The following is a 19,210-nucleotide window of genomic DNA, read 5'->3' as shown; positions in this document are numbered from 1 at the left end:
GAACAATAGGTGGTATCTCTGTATAGTTACATCAGTGGTTCCTAACAGCATGACATAACATTATCCTTAATACTTCCTGTAATGTTTATTCAAATGAAACAGGGAAAATCCTTCTTTGTTCCTTTATTTACAGGCAAAACAAAGTTGGGAATTGTTGAGTTTCATCACTGTTAATCAATAGGTCCTGTAAAATAATCACAAACGGCACATAAATATAGAAAATATTTATTCAATAAAAAAAGCTTACACCAGTACAAAAATGCTACATTATATTACTGGGCAGAGAGACAGATGAATGCATACATACTGTTAAAAAGGTAATAAGGCATCTTGCATATACAAAAGTGAAGGGAAAGAGCACCTTCAGTTATTAAATATATAGCAATGAATATGATACATATGATCCTTGTAATACAGCATAAATTGCATAATTACTACAAGTTACCTGCCTGACTGTGGTGCATGCATAATTCACATTTACATTGAGAAATGCACAAGCAATAAAGTGTACAGTTGTGATAATGAACACTTCTAAGAAGCAGTGAGTAAAACTCATTTATACCTCTTCTCCATATGCTCTCACAACTTATCTTTAATACAGGAATCAAAAGTCTTGCACTTGATCACAGGCTTAATTGTGTACAAATACTCTGAATGAATATTTGTTACTTAATTGCCAGATATGAATGTGCAAATATGACCAGTTCATTTTGATATACCCACAATCCTTTTTGAGACAAAACAAGTGCAATGTGTGGACGTTTTGTCCAAAAGAAGAAAAAAAGACTGAACTTATATAACAATAGGACAATAATACAAAACATAGCAGATTGGTGTTTTTAAGTGCATGCTACACAAGACATTACTGAAATATGAACTTAGTGCTAAAGAAAAGCTGTACGGTAGACCAAATCTGATTTAAGGCAGAATTCAGTATAAACATACTGTAGTAAAGAATAAGTTAAGAGGTTTGAATAAAAAGCGCCCTCATTTGGATTTTAGAAAGCCCTTAAAGACGAATGAATAAGCCCTTAAAGATGTAGAACTGTTTGAATCCTTGTACGGTACAGACACCTTGTGGCTTAGGAAAGAAATGCCATTAATGGTTGATGCCAGAAAATATATTTAGCATAATGTTACATCCATCTCAGCCCAGTGATTTTAACTGCTATTCAGTGCAAAATGGACACAGATCATTCATAACATAATCACTTAGCTTGTAGTCTGACGTGTGTTGAAAAGAGAATGTCAAAAGTTACTCCTTCGGTCAGTTGTACAGTAACATCTTTCGTCATTCTCCCTTTTCCTCCGTTGGATTGTTTTTGGAATGTTTTTCTCCTCTTCCTCTTCCTGTCCACCTGGTGACATTAAATGTGTTACCTATAGTAGGTGTACTGCTGTCATAGCCAGGCTTTGTCCATGCTGGAGTAACAGTGGTCTGCGTCAGCGTGCGTGATGCTCAGTCCGTCAGAGTCCAGACAGTCGAACACGATGCTCTCCACGTCGACCTCCACGTCCTCTGTAAGGTGACCAACCAAAGAGCAGATCCATTAGTGGAAAGAAATATGTCACATTGAACTTACAATCTAGGGCTGGGTCAGAATGATTGCAATTAATAACATATTATAAAAGATGGGTTTTTTTCTCATAATGATATTTCTCACAATATGGAAAATGTATGAGGGAAAAAAAATCATAGAATAATCAAATGAATGTTCAATGCATTACAGACAAAAGTCCTCAGGAGTGTAAAATAAAACTCAACTATTGACGTTATCTAGCTTTAAATCATTCAGACAACAGCATTTTGGAAGATGATAACAAAATATAAATAATAAATAGTATCACAATGTAATTCCCATTAGGGTTGATAAACTGTTTCTGAATTATTGCCACGCTCTAGTTCAAATCAGACTGCTCAGAAAATATCAGCTAGAGCTGCAACGATTAATCGATTCGTTGTCAACTTTTAAATTAATCGGCAGCTATTTTGAAAATTTTAATTTAATTTAATTTTTTTTTAGAGGCCAAATTCTCTGATCCCAGCTTCTTAAACGTGAATATTTTCAGGTTTCTTTACTCCTCTATGACAGTAAACTAAAGATCTTTGAGTTGTGGACAAAACAAGACATTTGAGGACGTCATCTTGGGCTTTGGGAAACAGTGATCAACATTTTTCACCATTTTCTGACATTTTATAACTATTAATCGAGAAAATAATCAACAATGAAAATAATCGTTAGATGCAGCCCTAATATCAACAGACATTAGTAAAATGTAATAATGAGTAGACTACAAGTAACAAAATGTGATAACCACAAATAATTAGGTGAATTTTTATAAAGGTTTCTTTTATTATATAGCCTTTGCTGGAACTTCCGATTCCTATTAGGACCACAATTACAGTGGTTTGAATGTGACAGAAATTATAAAAAAATAATCAGAGTTTGTACTTATTGAATCAAAACCTCTAATCACACTTTAAGCTATAAAAGCCAGGGCTATAGGCATTACTGTGACTGTGCCTATAGGTGAGACCCTCCTTGGGTTTGAGACACGTACCTCTGTCGGAGTCCGACCTCTCGGATGACATGGTCGACCCCTGGCTGTCGTTCCTCATCCTCTCCGTGCCTCTCTGCAGCTGCTCCAGTCGAACCCGCAGCTCTCTCTGCTCCCAGCGCAGGTGGCCCTTCATCTGCTCCGCACGCTCATCCTGCTCCTGCAGCTTCTGAAACGAGAACACAAGAGAGACAGACGAGTGAGCGGTGGACTAAAAAAGTAGCATTTGTGACAACATTATGCTCTCAACTGGGACTTCTCTCAGTATGATCAATACCATGGTGTTGAGTCTACCTTTATGTGAAGTTGGGCTCGTCTCAGCAGGTTGAGCGTGGTGTTCCTCATCGAGTCAGATGACAGAGGGACTTGCCTCTTGAGCTGCTCCAGGCAGTGCCTCAGCTGAGCTCGTCTGCAAAGCAAAACAAGCTGTTAATTCATGCAAAGTGAAAACAGGTTGTTTAAGATTTCTCTTCCTCGAACTTTGCCCACCATAAAAAAGTGTCTTTTGCTATGATAGAATTTGAAAATGTGATATTATTTATTATGACAAATATCCATTACCTGTTTTTTTCCAGCTCGTTGTGAACTGATCTGCAGTTACAGAAGGAGACAGTTTGTTTAGCTATGAACATTACATTCATGATAATAACAATGACAGGCTGTGTCAGCTCTGTCCACATAGACTGGTGGAGACAGAGCAACATTTCCTGCTACAATGTAGCACATATGAAGAAGTTAGGAAAAAATTCTTTACAAAAATTAAATGTAAACTCCAACATTTTGATTCCCTCTCTGACCAAAATAAAATACAACATCTACTTGGAGAAAATAGTGTCATCGCCATAGAAGCTGCAGGATATGTCAGTGCATGTCACAGCCTAAGAGACAACCACAACAACAACATATAATAGATGTAACTCACACTCTGCCTTTTATTTACTCCTCTACTTCATGTTTGTTTGTTTTTTTTACATTTATTCTTTGTTATTGCAATATATTGTTATTCATTGTTTTTTGTTTGTTTGTTTTATTGACACAACACACATGAATTACTTATTTATTGTTTTCTTCCATTTACATGCATGTTCTTTTTAAATATCTATATATTGTAATTTGCTTAATGAATTGTATATATATGTTTTTGTTTTTATTTTGTTCTTTTTTTATTTTTATTTATTATTGAATTGACGCTTTGGCAATATTGTTCACCTGACAATCATGCCAATAAAGCAAATTGAATTAAATTGAATTGTGAAGTATTCATGTTTAAAAAGGCTGCTTTGTCAAAACTGAAAGTCGAAAAAACCACACCCTATTGTCAGTTGTCTGTTATGCAATGCAATTCACCTATTTCCTCCAGCAGATATTTTCTTGCTCTTCTGTTTCTTGTCAGAGAGATCTGGACTGAGAGGCAGCAGGGAAGCATATCCATGTTCTGCCTCTGTGTAGGAAAAAATACATAATTTATTTAAGAAAACAGTCTGAAATTCAAAAGGCATATAAAGTAAATATAAAGTTTTCCATCTGTATAAAGTGTATAAATTGTAGTGCTACAAATTAACTTTTATTATCTAATAAGTTTTCCTATAAGTTGTAATATGAGGAGGACAAAGACTGCTGTCATCATCATCATCATCAGCTGGACGTTTTGTTTTTTGGCGCCATCACACAGCAGCACTATTATACAACTACTCTCTGCAGCCTCACAAGCAGAAATACATAATACAATATCTATAATGGATAAATAATAAATGCAACTTATAGTAGGGCTTTCTCCTGTCACACTTTCTCATTCACAGTGATGAGCGCTCACCGCTCATTTTCAAACTGGAGCAGATTGGCGCCTTTGAGTAACAATGATGAGACGGATATATGTAGGTCACTGAGTCAAATGAAGGAAAGCTCGCCCTAAAATAGCCTTCCTGCAAGAATCTGGATGATTTCTCCAACAAATGCATTGGATTATGCATCTGCATTATGTTTTGCATGCATAGTTTCAGTGGCTTCATTGTGCATTTTGTTGTTTTAACTAACTTCCTCCCCCTATGCAAGACTGACAGTTGTCATAATAAAAACACTCACCTCTTTCTCTTCTCTCCAGAAACTCTGCAGCCCGAAGAAGCACCTGGATGTTGCATACGTTTCCGTCCATTATTATTGTTTGTTAGAACAAAACAACCGCGGGTAAACAACCTACTGTGTGTGTGTGTGTGTGTGTGTGTAAAAAGCGTCGGTAGCCTGAAAGTATATGAAGCTGTCTGTGTGCTACGTCCTCAGTCCACAGAGCCACCAACACCGACGCTGCGTTCACGTGGTCGACGTAAACTCGGACATTTGAGATCTCCACTCATAATTATGACCAAGTCTGTCAGATTGATTTGTTTTTTCGTAAAAAAAAAAAAAGAGCACTCATTTGGCTGACATTTAAGAAAAATAATTACAAGTAAGACAATTAAGAAATAGCAAATTTTCACCACACCTAAACATTATGTACATTTAGCCTTCGATTCCAATATTTCTGAAAGCATTTGAAGGCATCGCCAAGTCCATGGTCAAGCCCCTCTCCTCTCACAGCACCTTTATTTCTCAAACATGCATTGTATTGGTTAACAACAATATTGACATGCACTTATGCATATTTGCCCCTATTATATGCAAACCTAAAACTACAGTGTATAAACTGGCCAGTATGTGAGCTAACCTAGTTGTACAAAGTTGTTGCATTGTTATGTGTTATTGTTACACTTATGTTTTATCCTACTCTGGAAAAAAACATACATATTTACTTCAACTCCAGCCTACATCGATAACAATATCTTTTTTTACATTATAGACATTGATATTGCAATATATTGTTAATAATTGTTTTTTTATTTGTTTGTTTGTTTTATTGACACGACAAACATGAATTAATTCTTTATTGTTTTCTTCCATTTACATGCATGTTCTTTTTGAATATCTATATATTGTAATTTGCTTCATGAATTGTATATATGTATATATATATATGTTTTTGTTATTATTATTAATTTTTATTAATTTTTATTTATTATTGAATTGAGGCTTTGGCAATATTGTTCACCTGACAGTCGTGCCAATAAAGCAAATTGAGTTGAATTGACTGTGTATGCATTAAGCATGATGTGACCATATTGCAGGTACGTATTTAACTAGATAATTAAAATAATACGCTCTATAAATATGTTAAAACCACTAACTAATCGTTTGAATAAGCTGGAGTAAGCGGGAGGAAGTGTTTAATTGTCTTTTTCATACACAGAATAGTGATGTGTAGGTCACGAACGAGCTGGTTCTTAGAACCAGCTCTTTTAAGTGATCGATAAGAGCCGGCTCCTGTCCGAGAACCGTTTTTTTTTTTTTTTCTTCTTTACTTAATTCAAGGCAGAATGATAGGACGATCATCTCCACGCCACGGGCAGTCCATGCACTGACTGTGACTGAATGTTGTGTTAATGACGTTGGTGCGACCAATCAGGTGATGACAGACAAGGATCATGTCATCAAGAGTGCGTTGCGTTGCGGTGCGTTGCGGTGCTGTGTGTTGGGTTGCGTTGCGTTGCGTAGCGTTGCGTAGCGTTGCGTTGCGTTGCGTTGCGTTGCGTTGCGTTCCGTTGCGTTGCGTTGCGTAGCGTTGCGTAGCGTTGCGTTGTGTAGCGTTGCGTTGTGTAGCGTTGCGTTGTGTAGCGTTGTGTTGCGTAGCTTTGCGTTGCGTTTCTGTGTGGTGCGTTGCGTTGCGGTGCGGTGCGGTGCGGTGCGGTGCGTTGCGTTGCGGTGAATTGGGTTGCAGTATGATGCGGTGCGCTCTGGTGCGTTGCGCTGAGGTGCGTTGCGGTGCGATGCGGTGCGCTGAAGTGCGATGAGGTGCGTTGCGTTGCGGTGCACGAATAGCAGACAAGATGAGCGACAGTCGGAAACGAAGCAGCATGTAAAATTATGATATTCTGGAAATTATAAGGTTTAGTATAATTATATTGAATAATTTAAGTGATATATGTGCACACATACTAATCATAGGTCAAAAAAGCTAAAGCTAAAAAAGGCAGAAGTGGTAAAAACGAAGAGCCGTTTGGGAGCCGAAAGAGCCGGCTCTTCTTTGGTGAGCTGAGCCAAATGATCTGGCTCACTAAAAAGAGCCTGAATTCCCATCACTAACACAGCATAAAGTGGGAGGAGTAGGATTTGCCCTCACTAAATATGGCGGCGATCTGGCGTCACCGTCTACGTCAGCTTTCAGTTGAATCCCCGTATGTGAAGTGAAGCCTCTTTGCCAGCAGTATCTTTAACCTCTGAACTCCTGAGTGTGCCAGTCCTCCGCCATATTGACTGTTGTCTTGACTGGAAGGAAGATAGAGGAACATTTTGAGGTCCGGAGGAAAAGAAGAAGAAAACGAAAGTGTGCTCTTCACAAAAATCATCGAAAACTGGTGCAAAACTTGTGCCAAAAGCGTCTTATTAGACAAACATGGCGAGGAAGAAAAGCAAGCAGCAAGGGGTCGCCCAGAAGGAGCTGGCTGCTGCGCCTGGTGGTGGAGGTGGTGCTGGTGGAGGACAGCAGACCGCTCCACCGAAGAGCCCAGGCTCTCCCGGCGGCGATGCAGCTGACGGTGGCGGCGGCGGCGGCGGCGGCGGTGGCGGCGGAGGAGACGCTGGGCTGGATCGGCTGAACACTAGCAGGGCGAACCAGGTAGGTTAGCTCCGAGCTAGCTGCTGCTTTAAAAACAGGCTAGCTAGCTAATCCACAGCAGCATCCTCCATTGTGCTTTTATTCTTTATGCAGCTAATCCTGCAAGAGCTGAAGTTATATATGCATCCACTGCCTGGTTGAAATGTATTTTTATCTTTTATATAGAAGGAGTTTTTATGTCGTAATTAGATGAATAATAGGCAGAGCCAGAGCCAGACTCGTCCACCCAACAGACAGACGGGCGGTGAGGTGGAGGCAGTGTGGCTGCTAGCATCTTCCTCTACTGCCACCGGACAGGTGACATTGTGTCCCGGACAGGTCGTCCCGTTTACAGCTAACCCTAACCCAGACAGAAGGCTAACCTAACCGGGGCTATCATCTCCAGCTAGCTCAAACGTGCTTCACTTTGAACCCATCCACAAACAGCTGCTAGGCTAGCTGAGCTAATTAGCTTGTTAGCTGAGCAGAGCAGAGATAACGGGTTCATAATGAGGCTAGATTAACTCTCAGACTGTGCTGTTTGACTTGTTTATTCGACTCTTTATCTTTTTTTTAGTGTACCAATATCAGGGTGTGACACGAGTCAAAAGTTTCAATGCATGTAGTTATCAGTTAAATCAGCTAAATCAGAGTCAGTAAGGTTAGTTAACTATCTAAAGTTGAGGGTAAACACTCACCTTAAATAAGAGATGTGGTCCTCTGCAGGCTGGACCACTGTCACCTCAGCACCCTGCTAACCTTACATCTGACCTCTGAGCCTCACTACCTTACCACCTTACCTGACTGCTGCTTAGATGGATTAATTAACACTGCAAGATGCCTGTCTAGACAAGTCCCATCATTAAAAATAAAAATATAAAAAAATTTTTAGGCAGAATTGTGTTTAGCTTTTGTAATTTTGAATAATCTCTCTAAAAGGTAACATATATCACAGTTATGCAATATCCAGAAAATACTCTATCTATATCTATAACACATAACTTTTAGAGAATTGAACCTTTTAACTCTCAGACTATGGTTTGAGTTGTTTTTATTCCACTCTTATCATACTGTTTATCTTTTTTTTTGTGTCCCAATGCCAAACGTTTTAATGCATGCAGTTATCAGCCAGTGATGCCAAAGCTAAATCAGAGTCAGTAATGTTAGATAGCTATGTAAGTTGAGAGTAAACACTCCCCTTAAAAAGAGAAGATGGTACTCTGCAGGCTGGACCACTGTCGCCTCAGCACCCTGCTAACCTTACATCTAACCTCTGAGCCTCACTACCTTACCACCTTACCTGACTGCTGCTTAGATGGATTAATTAACATTTTATACTACTTGTATAAGATGCCCGTCTAGACAAGTCCCATAATTAAAAATAAAATATTAATTTTTTTTTTAGGCAGAATTGTGTTTTGCTTTTGTAATTTTGAATAATCTCTAAAATGTAACATCTATCACTGTATCATACAGTTATGTAATATCCAGAAAATACTCTATCTATATCTATAACACATAACTTTTAGAGAAGTGAACCTTTTAACTCTCAGACTATGGAAGAGTTGTTTTTATTCCACTCTTATCATACTGTTTATCTTTTTTTTTTTGTCCCAATGTCAAAAGTTTCAATGCATGCAGTTATCAGCCAGTGATGCCAAAGCTAAATCAGAGTCAGTAATGTTAGCTATGTAAGTTGAGAGTAAACACTCGCCTTAAAAAGAGTAGATGGTACTCTGCAGGCTGGACCACTGTCACCTCAGCACCCTGCTAACCTTACATCCGACCTATGAGCCTCACTACCTTACCACCTTACCTGACTGCTGCTTAGATGGATTAATTAACATTTTATACTACTTGTATAAGATGCCCGTCTAGACAAGTCCCATAATTAAAAATAAAATATTTCATTTTTTAGGCAGAATTGTGTTTTTTGCTTTTGTAATTTTTAATAATCTCTCTCTAAAAGGTAACATCTATCACTGTATCATACAGTTATGTAATATCCAGAAAATACTCTATCTAAACTATATCTATAACACATAACTTTTAGAGAAGTGAACCTTTTAACTCGAGGACTTTTTGTATCACAAATAGTCTGTTTGATTGTCTATGTTTAGTTGGCATTGTCAAAAATTGTATACATTATTCTGACACATCAGACCTAGTACACCCTATTTTTCCCCCCAGAGTTTAGCAGGTAATCACAGGCTATTAACTGACCTCTTTATCCTCTTTTTCCTCACCTAGCCTATGCACACCTGCTGCCTCCTGTGCCACCGAGAGTTTAAGGACTGGGGAGCGAGCTCCGTGAACGGACTCCCCGGAGGCCATGGGACCAAGCTGGCTGACGCCGTGCCTGCGCTCTCCCAGGCCTTATTGCGGGAGGCGCCGGGGCGTAAGCTTGCTGATGCGGTGCCCTCGCTGTCTCAGTCCCTGCTGGGTGAGGTGCCGCTGTGGATATGTCAGAGCTGCTGCAAGAGTGTGGAAGAGGAGGAGAGGCGGAGCACCCAGGAGCAACCGACGCCGGTAAATAAAAAGGGACTGATTTGGGTCATATGTCTGGATCCTTTTCACGACTTCTTTTTGCTACTTTTTAGTTAAACTGTGTTGGTCTCTGTCGACTGAGGTAATCTCATCTTTATTCATCACACAAGGCATTGCATTTGCACGTGCTTACTCACTAAATAAATCTGTCTAAAGGTTATGTTGGATTTAATAAGTTTGAACATGTGGTCTACTTTTTGCCTCTTCAGACGTAACCTATTTTGTATTTGTGTCTCTGTGGCATACTGTACGTAAGGCAGCAGCAGCTATTACCTTGCTGTCTTACTTGTTTTTACATAAATACTTTACATGAAATGCAAATTTTAAAAACTTTTCTATCATCACACTCTTTTCTTTTAATGTTGTTTTTTCAATCAATGCATTCTTAAGACATTTTTGCTTTTCACTCCTCAATGTAATACCAGCTAATGTTAGTAGTTACTTGGTGCCACTGGTGCCAAAATGTAAGCATATGTAGACAGCCCTGTGATTAACCAGTTGTGTTTTGTGTTTTTTTTTATCCAGGTACCATTGTCACACTCTTCCTCCTGTAAGTCCCAGAGCTGTGGGAACGGTTACCCGGAGCAAAGTACTGTGGATTGGGACCCGAGTTCCTTCCTGTCAGCCCACAAACTGTCAGGTCTCTGGAACTCTGCCCACACCAACGGAGGGGAGCATTGCAACCACAACACTTCTTCACACTCACAACAAGGTCAGTCATCACCGCTCCAGAAAACATTTATTGACAGTGACGGTAATTGCTGAAAACATCACAGACCTAAATTCCCAGCTGTGTTGCAAGTTTCAGTTTTGTGAAATGGACACGAATTTGGTTAGAATCGGAGCTCTACGGACGCCCTGTTAGCTTACTTACCGAGCAATAAATGTGCGACACATTTTTGTGTGACACAGGTGTTAGTCTATTACATCTTAGAACAACAAAGAGGCATCTAGTAGAAGCTTACAATGCTCTACTTGCTGAGGTCCTTAGAACTCACTATGAAAGGTGGAATAATGATTGAAGATAAGCTTGTTGTCAGAACTACCAAATGCACTCGGATGATGGGGATCAATTTAAAAATAGCAGGCTTTCCAATGAAGATGATTTAACTAAATCAGAGAATATGACTTATGACTAAAATAGGAAGAAGAAAACACTGCTCTTTTTACCAAAACATTGTACATTTTTTTCTTTTTCATTAATTTAATCCTTATCGGAGAACACTTGCTGTTTTGTGTAGAAATGGAAGTGTTTGCAAACTGTGCTGTAATCTGAGTCAAATATCTGTGTCAATGGAAAGGTTACAGCAAAGCAGAAGCAATTGTCTGTAGAATTATTCTGGCAAAATGTACATTCACTAGATTCAGTTAATCCATCATACTAATCAATTCTGCCAAAAATCTTCAGAGCTACATAAATAACAGAACTAAGCGTTTATTGCATGTCTGGACTTACAGCTTTCCAATATAATGAAGACTCAAAATTGACCCTCAAAAACCTTCTTTCATAGAGGTGGTGAAAAGTGATAATCTCTAACACGCGTTGTTATTTATTTATTTTTTTGAAATATTTAGCTTTAATGCACAAACCTCCTTAAATGGATTTGTGAAATTGTGTTTTACAATTCCTGACTTTTTTATGATGGATATTGTTGATTTTCTAGTTAGGATTGTTGTCATAAAGAAAGAAAAATTGTGGAAATTAAAATTTTAGATGCATTTAGAAGTTTTAAATTAAAATTGAACCATGGTGTTATGCAATTTTTCCACGCATAGTAAGACGTTACAGTTAACAGATGTATTGCTTTGTCATTTCACTGTTCAATGGTTTAACAGGACTGTATTACAAAGTAACTCGGGTGCATTACCTAGCTCTACCATTTTCTCACCATAACTGAGATGCCTGAGAGAAGAGGAGAACTGAATGTGAAAGTGAGACATGTTTGTACTGGGCCTGAGAAAGACAGCAGTTGTATATAAAATGGGAAGCATAGCATTTCAGACAGCTATGATCTTTGCTTTTGTCTGTTTTCTTCCTGTTTCTAATCAAAACGATTTGTAGAGGTTACCTGGTGCGTAGCTGTGAATGTATTTCTAGTTTAGCAAATCCTTGAATGGTTCATGTTGCGAAATTGCATTTAAATTAGAGTAAGTGAAAGTAGTCATGCATGATGACGGTATGTGTTCAGTGTGTGTAGCTGTGCCCCTCCTACATTGGCAAAGTCGCATCCGAAATTATATATTTTACTTTAATTAATTTAGAAAGTTTGTTGATGTTTGCTGGTGACCAATTATGTTTTTCAACTAAAAGTAATATCGAAACAAATATTTGTTTTAAGTTGGATAGGAACTGAGCTAGGTAAATGTACTTCCATTGCAAATGCTTCAACAGGTATTAAGTTACAGTGACTTGTATCAACTTCTACTGGCAAGCGTGGGTCATCACCAATAAGATATAGTCACCTTTGTTCAACTGAACATTTTTTAAATAATTCAAATGTTGTAGTGTTATTTCCTATTTTTTATTTTGGTGTAGCATAACGGGTGTTTTATCCTTCAGGGCTAAAATGTCTTTCAATGCTGGTTTCTTTCTCATAGGAGTGAGACATTATCACTGTGTGACAGATAAACGTGTCTAAACATGCCTCCAAAGAGCAGGAAATTATTTTTAGAAAACATAATCCACCATCCAAAAAGTTCCTGGAAATTGTTGAGTCAAGGTCATTGATCAAAGTTCTCAAACTCTCTGAGACATTATGGTGATTTTGTGATATGGACAGTAAAAACATGTCTAACTGTTCCCCTAAATCTTAACACGTTTTGTAAGACATTTTAACGCAATATGCCAACAAATGAAATAGTAATTACTAGGTAATTCCTAATTACTGTCAATATTTATTTGCATGATTGTCCATAGTTAATCACAAATTATTCACACATTTTTAACCTAAAATGTACCTTAAAGGCAGATTTTTCAAGTATTTAATACTCTTATCAGCATGGGAGTGGACACATTTGCTTGCTTTATGCAAATGTATGTATATTTTTTTTATTGGAGATCAATTAACAACACAAAACAATGACAAATATTGTCCAGAAACCCTCACATGTACTGCATTTAGCATAACAAAATATGCTCAAATCATAACATGTGCAAACTCAAGCCTAACAGGCAACAACAGCTGTCAGTATGTCAGTGTGCTGACTTGACTATGACTTGCCCCAAACTGCATGTGATTATCATAAAGTGGGCATGTCTTTAAAGGGGAGACTCGTGGGTACCCATAGAACCCATTTTTATTCACATATCTTGAGGTCAGAGGTCAAGGGACCCCTTTGAAAATGGCCATGGCAGTTTTTCTTGCCAAAATTTAGCATAAGTTTGGAGCGTTATTTAATCTCCTTTGCGACAAGCTAGTATGACATGGTTGGTACCAATGGATTCCTTAGGGTTTATAGATGTCAGTATCTTCTCTCTAACTTTAAAATTGAGCCCGCTACAACCTAAAAATCGCAAGTTGTGTTAATGCGTTAAAAAAAATAGTGGCGTTAAAACAAATTAGTGTTAACGCATTATCGCGTTAACTTTGACAGCCCTAGTAATTCCTTTGTGTAGTTATGTACTTCAACGAAGCTTCAGTGTTGGCAAAGTTTGTGGAAAGAACAGCGTTAATCAAACCGTATTGATTTGAACCCTTGTCATATTGACTTTAATCCATCATAAATTCCTTTTGAAATTCACTGAACATTTTTCCTCTCCAGGTATAACACCAGGATCAGCCTGCCATGAGAAAAGAGGACTTCATGAAGCACCTGGGAAATCTGCTAAAACGTCAGGGACTAAAGTCTGTCCCTACAGTCACCCGTCGTCCCAGAATTCCAGTGGATCCTCTGCTGGGAACCCCCTGTCTACCTCAGCAGACCTTTGTAAGACCACTCCCAAGCACTTCAAGACTATGTGCCGTCGACCAACGCCGCCAGGTAATATCTCCTTTGACTCTTGCGATCAATCACCACTGGATGCATTTTTAGAAGCGGTTTTTGATGTCCTTCACTGGCGCGTCCCACGGAACAGATACAGTTCCATTTTATTAAATGTATCAATCCACACTGACTCTGTGAGACGAGTGTCAGATGGAGACCCCCCGTGTGTTTTTACACTTCAAGTCTATTTTTGTCACATTTAGTGAAGCGTAATCTAATCTGCATAGACAGGTGTTTAAAATCACACAAATATCTCGCTGCATATGTGTTTTGAACTTATTCGCCGTATCTACTATGATTGATCGAGGCTCCCAATCTGTCTGTGAGCTTGTCTGTTTCATTACCCCTCACTCGCTACAGTGGGCTGGGAAAGACAATCAATTAATCAATACATAGGCCTACAAACACTGCTGATTTCTTCCCATGGAGCCGACATGAAAATTATTTTGGTTCAGTAAATGTCTGCTGTCAGTCAGCCCGTTAGCGAGCCGCCGTCCACTGACAGACGGGCAGAGACATTTACGGAAGACGGAGTCCGTGTGTAGTGGTTTACAGAACGCTCACGCGCTGCTCACCTCTCGCCTCCAGTAGGGTTTCCCAGTTAGGGTTCAGTAGCATTTTATAAAATCAGATCTAAGTATAGAATCCTCTTATCAAACTGAATGTTTAAAATCTCTTATTGAATCTGCAGTGTTTAGGTATAGGAATACGTAAGGATGTAAAACCTAAAGTGTTTTAGGTAACGCTCCCGGACGGGTGAACTGGGGACTCTGTTGTTTGTTTTGCTCATACACTGCAGCTGGCGCATCGCTGCATGCGACGCATTCATCTTGTCGGTTAACGGTTGATAATCGGTTAACAAGGGTCGGTTATCAGTTAAATTTTCAAAATTATCATCCCTAATTTAAGACATTAGTGGTAATTGAATTAATGGTAACTGGCCTACTCATTTGAGGTAGTGTGTATATAGACTTATTCAGGTAATAAGAAATCCCATGAAATAAACTGTGCGGACCAGAACCAACACTGATGCACTATTTAATAAGACGATTCATCATTTGTGATCTACAAGTCTTTCCTGTTTTCCATTGTCCAGGTGAAGCCTTCCACCCCAGTGACCACCATCAACACACAGACTTGTCGGTACCCCCCAACAGTCCCACCGGCCTGTCTTCCCAGCATTCCTCCCTCCTGCCCCCAAAGCCGAACTCTGGGCAGCACGGCCACGTAACCTCCTCGTCTGGCACTGGTGTGGCAGCCCACGCTCCCTTTTCCCCGCTGGTACCAAACCTCCACGGCCCAACAGCCAAACTCAACTCTCCCGGTCCAGACAGCCCGACACCTGTCCATAAGCCCAGCCCGTGCAAAAACTCCCACATTCCTGCCGTAAACACGCAACACAGCAAACTGGGCACGTCTATCATGGGCTGTAACCACCCTTGTAATGGACACACAGTGGGACTGGTGGCCCCTGCAAATGTGGGCCATCAGACAGCCGGGGCCTGCAGGTTAGTACCACTATCTCAACATTGCTTTTCTGTAGCTGTGTTGATTTGAAATACAAATGTCTCCTGAGGGTCAATGTCAATTCTTTCTTTTTTTGTAGGGACCAGGCATGTAAGGGGCACAAAATGACAAATGGGACGTTGTGCCATCCTTCGTCAGAGCTGGAGGAGGGGGAGGATGAAGACAGCAGCTCTGAGAGGAGCTCCTGTGCCTCCTCTTCCACCAACCAGAAGGACGGGAAGTACTGCGACTGCTGCTACTGCGAGTTCTTCGGGCACAATGCGGTACTTTGAAACTCTCTGTTGCTCACCTCTTTTTAAGTAGTCATTAAGAGTTCCATTTGCTGTTAGATACTTGTTAAAGGTTTTTAAAAAGCTAAATATGTTGTTGTATATTATTTGGTCACAGCCTCCAGCTGCACCGACCAGCCGTAACTACGCTGAGATCCGAGAGAAGCTCCGCTCACGTCTGACCCGGCGTAAAGAGGAGCTGCCTCAGCGTCAAGATTCAGATCTGACAGTGGCTGGTGCCATCGACAACCGGGACGTAGATGAGCTGCTGGACTTCATAAACAGTTCTGAGCCCAAACCGGTCAACAGTGCCAAGGCTGCCAAAAGGGCCCGACACAAACAAAAGAAGAAGGTGTGGTCACTTTAGAAACAGTGTGTTTGAATGTTGTTTGTTTGTTTGTTTGTTTGTTTGTTTGTTTTGGGGGGTGGGGCATTTTAATTTGAATATTTAACATCTAATGTATAGGGCTGGGTACTCTTTGATACTAGTCCCCATACAATAGTTTAGAACAACCAAAACTTTATTCGATACGCTATTTAGTTATATTAACATTTATTCTTCAAAACCATTTTTCATTTAACAAAAGAAGCCATAGTAATAGTAAATGTTGTCCTAACACAAGCACCTCTACAAGAACTTGTAACAAACTTTGTAAAATTGTCAAAATTTTGATTTAAAGTTTGATTTCAGTCCAAGCAGCTGTAGGACACATTCAGTTTGCATTAACTTAATACAGCTCTGATGTGGCGTTAGGAGAGTGAACAGTAAACAATGAGGCTGATATCAGTGAGATAAAATTGCAAAAAACAGTAACTCAGGATTACTTGAATGCATCATTTCCTGTTACTCCCTCATGGGTAGGTAGGCAATTTGAATCCTGTGTGGAAATGGCAGACTCCTCCACTAATGAAAACTATCATGTAGAGAGGTAATTACATTAGGGCTGCGACTAACAATTATTTCCATTGTCGTTTTATCTGTCAATTATTTTCTCGTTTAATCGATTAGTTGTTTGGTCTATAAAATGGTGAAAAATGTCAATCAGTGTTTCCTAAAGCCCAAGATGACCTCCTCAAATGTCTTGTTTTGTCCACAACTCAAAAATATTCTGTTTACTGTCATAGAAGAGTAAAGAAACTAGAAAATATTTAAGATGCGGGAATCAGAGAATTTACTTACTTTTTAATTACTCAAACCGATTAATCGATTATCAAAATAGTTGGCAATTAATTTAATAGTTGACAACTAATTGATTAATCAATTAATCGTTGCAGCTCTAAGTTACATAATGTAAATTCAATAAATGGCCATTGCTAAAAAATACAGACCGTAATCATCAAAAAAGGGGTTTGATTTCATGTAAATCTGACAGATTATAACTTTAAAATCAGGAACTAACTAATCAAAGAATAAGTAAACAAGATTACAAATCTGACCAGACATTTGATGCCAAATTTAGTTTCTACAGATAGACTTTGATCAATACCAAAAAAAAGTATCGAGGTTTGACACTTATTAGTGTATATTCTTGTTCGTGTACCTGTTCACACTCTGAACCCTGTACTATTTCTGTTTCAGGAAAAAGCTCAGCAGGGTATGGGTGCTGCAGGCAGTGACCCCCAATCCAATCCATCTGATCCTGTCGACGACGACGAGCCCATCCCTGACGGTTCAGAAGCCAGTCGGTTGCTCGACTGGCCTCAGCTGGAGCTGGAGCGCGTCAACAGTTTCCTCACCAGTCGGCTGGAAGAGATTAAGAACACCATCAAAGACTCAATCCGGGCCTCATTTAGCATGTACGACCTCAATCTGGATGTTAATGACTTCCCAAAGAAGGCAGCCACGTTGGAGGGCAACCATTTACTGTCCCATCTCAATGGCTCCTCTGACCTCCAGCAGATAGACCTGGACTTGGCCCCTCTTTCACTGGGAACCTTTAAGAGCCACCTGGACCTGGTTAATGGATGGGAGGACACAACCACGGTCCCGTCCCCTAATACCACCACCACCACCACCACGGCATCAGCGGTCACTGCTGGGTCCAAGGACGTCCAGCGGTTGCACACTACCCCCAGCCTCTCAAAGCTCATAAGGGTTCGGTCCCCAGAAAGATGCACTTCCACTGGATCTGACAGTTTGCCACAGGTGCCAGCCCAAGCTACAGCTAAATCGAATGAGGACGCCCCCGATCTCAAGAACGCAACAGTCGGAAACGGTGGGGCAAAGTCAAAGAAGAATAAAAAGCAGCAGCAAAGACAGGAGCAATCTGTGTCAGAGCAGAATTTCCACAAACCAACCAAAGCTGCCTCCGGGAATGACGCGCAGAAAAGCAATGAGTGTAAAGAGATAACTTCTAACACCTCAAAAGCTGGAAGCAAACATCCCCAGCACTCTGCGGACAACCAGAGAAATGGGCCCAAGAAAGCTGAGGAGGGCAGGTCGTCCAAACATGGAGCAAATGGCGGCCTTTCGAATGCCCAGAGAGGGAAAGGTGACACGGAGACGCGAGGAGGTCGGTTTGAGCAGGATTCAGAAAGCAAAGCTCACCCCACCATTCCAGCAAACGGGCAGCAGCAGCAGCAAGCCAAGGGGAAAAATAAGAAGAACAAGAACAAGGGTGAAAAACCCGGCAGTACTATCGGTACAATAAACTGTCTTTAACACCACGTGCAAAAATGTTTTCTCAATTTGTAATGTGTTGAGCTAACGTTTGGTCTTTATTGTTATTCCCTAGATGATGTATTTCTCCCTAAAGATGTGGATCCAGGAGAAATGGATGAGATTGATCGGGAAGTGGAATACTTCAAAAGGTAGGCTTAACGTAGCAGTTTATCAAGATACTTTTGTAAAAAGCTTGGAGCTAAACTCTTGTATTGATTAACGTTAACCGCATCACTAAAACTGGTCATTCCTACTCTTGTTTCTCTATCTTTGCTCCCTCTAGGTTTTGCCTTGATTCTGCGAAACAAACACGCCAGAAGGTGGAAGTGAATTGGTCCAACTTCACCCTCAAAAAGGTTCCTTCCAATGCAGCTCAATAACTTGGATGAGTGCCAGAAAAAAAAAAACACTTCACACCACAAACTCTTTCAGTAGAGCCCCATTTGGCCTGAGGCCTTTCTCTCATTCCCTGTTTTTTCTTCTCTTCCTTACTAAGCCAAGGGACCCTGGTTCAAAATCATACTCTCCATTCAGAGGACTGAAACATAACTTGTGGCTGACAAGCCAGGGATCACTCTCAAGGCCGACTCTACCCTTTGCTATTACTGCAATGTTCACTAAATGAGAGATGCAAAAATGGAAAAAAGTCTGTTGAATCCACTGCATCCATGTGCTTACGTATGTAGTATGTAAACATTTACCTTACATGAAATAAATGTTTTTATCACAAATCTGAGACATTTTAACGTTGTTAAACTTCTGAATCAGTTCAATTTGGTGCTCATCATACATTACATTCTGCTTTGCTAGTTTCCCGCTCACTACACCAGTCCCAGTAGACACTAGAGACCATTTGTCTTATACTGTACAACTGTCAAAAAGGAGCACAAGGCAACATTGTGACCTAATTTTAGGTGGAAACACTCCTCTTCTGCAGGGGGCAATGGTGGCAACAATTGCATTGATTTTTAAAAAACA

At 40.0% G+C, this 19,210-nt stretch overlaps 2 protein-coding genes across 3 annotated transcripts; one reads left to right on the top strand and one right to left on the bottom strand.

Moving 5' to 3' along the window:
* Positions 1–209: 209 nt before the first annotated feature.
* Positions 210–4,859, bottom strand: mxd3 (MAX dimerization protein 3). The gene is made up of 6 exons (XM_074648296.1): positions 4,642–4,859; positions 3,907–4,000; positions 3,121–3,150; positions 2,854–2,968; positions 2,563–2,728; positions 210–1,519 (listed from the first exon to the last, which is right to left on the bottom strand). The coding sequence occupies exons 1-6, from the start codon at positions 4,709–4,711 to the stop codon at positions 1,401–1,403; spliced, it is 594 nt and encodes a 197-aa protein (XP_074504397.1). The 5' UTR covers positions 4,712–4,859; the 3' UTR covers positions 210–1,400.
* Positions 4,860–6,868: 2,009 nt separating this feature from the next.
* Positions 6,869–18,621, top strand: fam193b (family with sequence similarity 193 member B). Of its 2 annotated transcripts, none has more exons than XM_074648298.1 (10): positions 6,869–7,264; positions 9,494–9,772; positions 10,316–10,502; positions 13,553–13,771; positions 14,871–15,282; positions 15,381–15,564; positions 15,689–15,922; positions 17,150–18,212; positions 18,306–18,381; positions 18,516–18,621. In XM_074648298.1, the coding sequence occupies exons 1-10, from the start codon at positions 7,043–7,045 to the stop codon at positions 18,610–18,612; spliced, it is 2,973 nt and encodes a 990-aa protein (XP_074504399.1). In that variant the 5' UTR covers positions 6,869–7,042; the 3' UTR covers positions 18,613–18,621. The 2 variants fall into 2 exon arrangements, with proteins under 2 accessions (XP_074504399.1, XP_074504400.1); XM_074648299.1 differs by having other exon boundaries at positions 6,886–7,264; positions 17,150–18,188.
* Positions 18,622–19,210: the final 589 nt, after the last annotated feature.

Source organism: Sebastes fasciatus, chromosome 10 (assembly GCF_043250625.1).
Source record: "Sebastes fasciatus isolate fSebFas1 chromosome 10, fSebFas1.pri, whole genome shotgun sequence".
Lineage (NCBI taxonomy): Eukaryota > Metazoa > Chordata > Actinopteri > Perciformes > Sebastidae > Sebastes > Sebastes fasciatus.
The sequence above is the reverse complement of the archived record's forward strand: the minus strand, read 5'-3'. Positions and strand labels throughout refer to the sequence as shown.

What these genes read in the sequence shown, in the direction of transcription:
- mxd3 (XM_074648296.1), bottom strand. Translation starts at nt 4,711, where the DNA reads ATGGACGGAAACGTATGCAACATCCAGGTGCTTCTTCGGGCTGCAGAG. An exon ending in TCTGGAGAGAAGAGAAAGAG is followed by an intron (nt 4,001 to 4,641) that starts GTGAGTGTTTTT and finishes TTTCCTACACAG; the next exon opens with AGGCAGAACATGGATATGCT. An exon ending in GAGGTCGGACTCCGACAGAG is followed by an intron (nt 1,520 to 2,562) that starts GTACGTGTCTCA and finishes GTCACCTTACAG; the next exon opens with AGGACGTGGAGGTCGACGTG.
- fam193b (XM_074648298.1), top strand. Translation starts at nt 7,043, where the DNA reads ATGGCGAGGAAGAAAAGCAAGCAGCAAGGGGTCGCCCAGAAGGAGCTG. An exon ending in ACACTAGCAGGGCGAACCAG is followed by an intron (nt 7,265 to 9,493) that starts GTAGGTTAGCTC and finishes TTCCTCACCTAG; the next exon opens with CCTATGCACACCTGCTGCCT. An exon ending in CAGACAGCCGGGGCCTGCAG is followed by an intron (nt 15,283 to 15,380) that starts GTTAGTACCACT and finishes CTTTTTTTGTAG; the next exon opens with GGACCAGGCATGTAAGGGGC.